Genomic DNA, 4,424 nt, shown 5'->3' with positions numbered 1-4,424 from the left:
AAAGCTACAAAATATCAATAATGGAGGCTCAGGTTTGCTTTAGGTCGAGAGGATTTGATGAAGGCTGAGGGTGAACAAACTCTAGCCGTCACATCCCTTAAATATGGCTTAAAACCCGGAAAATTAAGGTTTTGCATGCTGGCCTCCACCATATCATGGCCGAGATCATGCAATGTCGTGGTGCATAAATGAAAGGCTCGTTTCTCATCGGGTGAGGCCATGTCGTGGTACCTTCACATCACGTCGTGGCCACCAAAAACCTTATATTTTAAGGCTTAAATTTCATAAACACAAAAGAAGTATATACCTAGAACTGATGTTACATTTTTATACTCAATTTCAGAGTCTCTTGTTCCCCTCAACAACCTCTTTAGAGTTTCGTGCATACAATGATGTTGATTAGGATGGTCATCTTAAATCCCAATAGTCACAAGTCTATTGTTGATTTTTGTATTTTTCTTGGAGATTCGCTTATTTAATTGAAGAGTACGAAACAAGATACTATATCTCCAATCATCCACAAGATTTAGTATCAAGGTATTGTTGTGACTACTTGTTGTGAGATTATTTGGTTGTGTTAGTTACTTGTTGATATGTGTAGAGATTATTCTCAACCCACTCCCTTACATTGCAACAACAAAGGTGTGATGTAGGTTGCGTAGAAGGAAGCAAAGCATATTGAGATCATCTTTTATTTCACTCATCATCATCAACTTGGAGCTATCTCGTTTCCCTATGTTCCTTATGGGGAACACTACCTTGATCTCATTAACATTATGTCGGTGTATAACAAACTAATCAAGTAAACATTTATATGACTTGTAATTACCAAAGGTGGTCTAGTGACAATCACTTAGTATAAACAATCCATAATGGAGGTTCAAATCTCATAGGTTTTTAATCTTAGAATGACCTATCCTTCAACAAGGAATTATATGACTTGTAAATAATTTTGTACAAATAGACAACAAATAAATATAAGACTCGAACTCAAAACCTGACAAACAATCCGACAACAAAATAGTAAGACTATTGTGTGAAGTTGGAAAGATTATTCCAAGACAACAACAAAAACCAAAATATGCATTGTCAAATAGACTTTGACACATGTATATCAGATATCACCAACAACATTGTCACAACAGCTAGCAAGATACTAACCGAAAATCCCTAACCCTAATTACACTTTCTCAAATCATTTCCTACAACCAAAAACAACACGTATAACCTAACACATATCTAAAAAAACAAAAAAACACCATTTTCAACATTTTCTATTGATTTGAATTAGATTATTTACACAAGGGTTTCATCAATAGTCAGCTTGAAGAAATTTCTCATAAGCCGTTCCACTTAAAGTCTTGTTGACTTCATCCCAATTTTTAATATGTTCCGATAATGCCCCTTTGTGTATCTTCACTTGTTGACTCGTCAAATTCATTCGTGGCAGCTTTAGAAAGTCTTCCACTTGCATCATTTTCTGCTGCAGTTGTTACAATTTACAAACAAGAAATTATTACAAGTTTTGTTTTTCAAAGTTGAGTTGTACTTTGTGCAATGATAGTTGTACATAATAAAAGAGACTTGACTTACAGAAGGGTCTCTAATGAGATCTTCATAGTAGATGATGATGTGTCTTGTGTTATTGAAGTAATTGAGTGCTTTCATTGATGTTGATTCCATTCCTCTTAAATCCGATTTTAAAGATGTTATGTTTATATTGGGCTTGTATTTAGAAAGTAAAGAAGCCTGAAAAAGAAAAACAGGAAAACTGATTTTTAAGGCAAATGTAAAATTACCAAACTACCCCTAAGTTCAATAGGATTCTCCGATTTCGTATTTTCCAATTGTGTTATGCAAATTATTAACACACAATTTTTCATAGAGGTGAAAACAATTTAATGCATGATTTGAGTGATTGTTGCTAAAAATTTATGAATAGATTCTTGATAATTGAGAGGGAGAAAATTGTAAAAAACCTCTTCAGGCGAGTGTACGTGAGACACGTGGACCCCATTTAGCAGCTTGGCATCTTTATCGAATGCATTTGCAAGCATTGAGACCAATCTACGCAACATATTTCTTCGTAAGAGGAAAATGACATTTACGCCCCTATCGTTGAAGTACTCGGATATTTCTTTAGGATGTTGCATCAATCCCTATATTGTCATAAAACAACCGTTTCTCAAAAGATATATCATGATTTTTAATCACAAATAGCCACATACTTTCATTTATCAATGTATTATAGCATCCTACTTTTATGAATGAATGTATGATGTTATTATAATTAACAGATCAATGAAAGTATGTTGCAAAAAGACGTAAATGCCCTCATCAACCTCATCGTTATAAAAAAAATATCCCTAGAAAGCTTCTCAAGTCTTGTCCCTAAGTACCCATAATCCTAGTATGTATGTAACTTAAAGATTCCCTAACTTACAAGGGTAAGAATGGAAAAATGATTAAAAAGATTGAATATTTATACCTGATTAAGCATCCATTTGAAGCCAATTGCAGCAGAACATTCATTCTTTGAAGAACTAGTAAACCAATCAAGATTATAAACTCTATCAAGTGTTTGAATAATCGATGAAACATTATTCCTTCTACTTTTTGGACCAAAAATCTCTCCATTTGAACTCACATTTACATGACTATTCAACAAAGTCTCAAACCACCCACTTCCCGATCTTTGCATAGACACAATCGCAAACAACTTCACAGGGTTTCCCGAACATTCTGACCTGAAATTTCACCATATTTTATCTCAAAATCCAACGAATCTTTGATAAAAAAGAAAGATTTTTTTGAAAGATTTACCTATTGAAAGTTTTCGGTTTTGGGTAATGCAAGAAAGGGATTTGGGAACGATCAACGATTGTATCAGAACATGGCCTCTCGAAGTCATCGAAGAATAAAAACTTGTTCTTGTTTTGAAGATTCATTTGTTTTAAGCAAATGGAACATATATAAATACCACACACCATTGCGAATGCTGATAGCATTAATCTCAACACCAATGAAGCTTTTTTTGGAGGTTTGATTGTAAGAGTATCCTGTAGTAATAGTCATCAGATTAAACATTTGTATATTGTGCATCGAAAGTTGTACCTTGTAATGGATTTGGGAAGAGGTTTGGTGTAAAACTGTAAATGAAGCTAGATTTACTTCTTAATTAAGAGTTTGTGAGCTTAAAAGAACAGTTATGAAGAAACTGAAAGACAGATTCGTGGATAAATTGCTAGATTTTTTAAGTAAAAACAGTTACTAAAGAATCTAAAAGGCAAATACTATCAAATCATATGCAAATTTGAAGGTGATTTGCGGTTTAGGTTTCGACTTTCGACATAAATCTCTACCCAAATCAGCAAATGCGAAGAACATCATGAAAATCATCACAATGAGAAGAAAAGAGGGTAGAAGAAGAAGAAGAAGAAGAAGAAAGAAAGAAAAAAAGAAGAACAGAAACCCAAAAACGAAACAGTACCTTATTGAAGGAGAAGAGAAGTTCCCCCATTAAAACGATCTCGATAAGTAAAAATATCGAGATCTTGTGATACAATTCTTCACTTGTTCTCTTTCGTCGTAATGTTGATTTCTCGAAATATGCATATGTTTAGAGAGAGAAAAAGAGGAACCCTAGACGAAACAAACAAAGCTCCTTCTAGTAAAGATCAAAAAGGCAAAAAAACAGCTGGGTATCTGGCTTTTAGTCGGACTCTTTCCAGATTATTATATAAGGGAATCGAATAGAATAGAGTTAATTAATCTGTTCTCTGATCTACGAAAGAGATTGTGTAAAAGCTTCGACGTAATTAATGACGAAAATGTTAAGAAAGGTGATGAAGAAATGGAATTAATCTGCAAACCCACACCCACCCACTGCAATTGCGCGTGTAGATGTTTGAATGAGTGAAGGGATTTTGACTTTTGTTGCAGATTTCACGCACCAAAAATTCATGATGCCCAAACCAAAAATTATAATTTAATGCGACAAGAACAATATGATGTTAACAACAACATTTTCCAAGTTTCAGACAATCCCTTCCTATTTTGTATGAAAATCACCTTTTTTATTTTATGAACTAATTAAATTAAATTAAATATTTTTATATTCTCAAAGATCTACTTCCAAAATTGATAGTTTTAATTTTTATCTTTTTTGTTTATAAATCAACTCTTCTAAAATATGTTTATATTGTGAAAGATATACATGAACAAATTTATATAATTTGTTTATGTATAAATTTTAATTATTATGTGACTGATGACATGTGTCATTAATTGATCTTAGCCTAATATTATGAAATTCAAAAGTTGATAATAGTTGTTAAGTTTTTTTAAATTATAAAATTGTTATTTGGATAATGATCGACTTAATTATACCCTTAATCAAATTAGTGGACGACAATTAATCATAT

General features: G+C 32.6%; 1 protein-coding gene across 1 annotated transcript; it reads right to left on the bottom strand.

The window, feature by feature from the left end:
* Nucleotides 1-1,072: 1,072 nt before the first annotated feature.
* Nucleotides 1,073-3,998, bottom strand: LOC145093229 (uncharacterized). Its single transcript, XM_079031304.1, has 6 exons — nt 3,491-3,998; nt 2,824-3,059; nt 2,489-2,747; nt 1,980-2,159; nt 1,594-1,749; nt 1,073-1,483 (listed from the first exon to the last, which is right to left on the bottom strand). The coding sequence occupies exons 1-6, from the start codon at nt 3,518-3,520 to the stop codon at nt 1,313-1,315; spliced, it is 1,032 nt and encodes a 343-aa protein (XP_078887430.1). The 5' UTR covers nt 3,521-3,998; the 3' UTR covers nt 1,073-1,312.
* Nucleotides 3,999-4,424: the final 426 nt, after the last annotated feature.

This window comes from Lactuca serriola, chromosome 3 (genome assembly GCF_051521515.1).
Source record: "Lactuca serriola cultivar US96UC23 chromosome 3, Lser_US96UC23_V15, whole genome shotgun sequence".
NCBI lineage: Eukaryota > Viridiplantae > Streptophyta > Magnoliopsida > Asterales > Asteraceae > Lactuca > Lactuca serriola.
Note: the sequence above shows the minus strand (reverse complement) of the source record. Positions and strands in the feature narration are given on the sequence as shown.

Excerpts from the sequence above, each read along its gene's own strand:
- LOC145093229 (XM_079031304.1), bottom strand. The coding sequence starts at position 3,520 with ATGGGGGAACTTCTCTTCTCCTTCAATAAG. Across the intron at positions 1,750-1,979 it reads ACGTACACTCGCCTGAAGAG|GCTTCTTTACTTTCTAAATA; the intron begins GTTTTTTACAAT and ends TTTCTTTTTCAG. Across the intron at positions 1,484-1,593 it reads ATCTCATTAGAGACCCTTCT|CAGAAAATGATGCAAGTGGA; the intron begins GTAAGTCAAGTC and ends TAACAACTGCAG.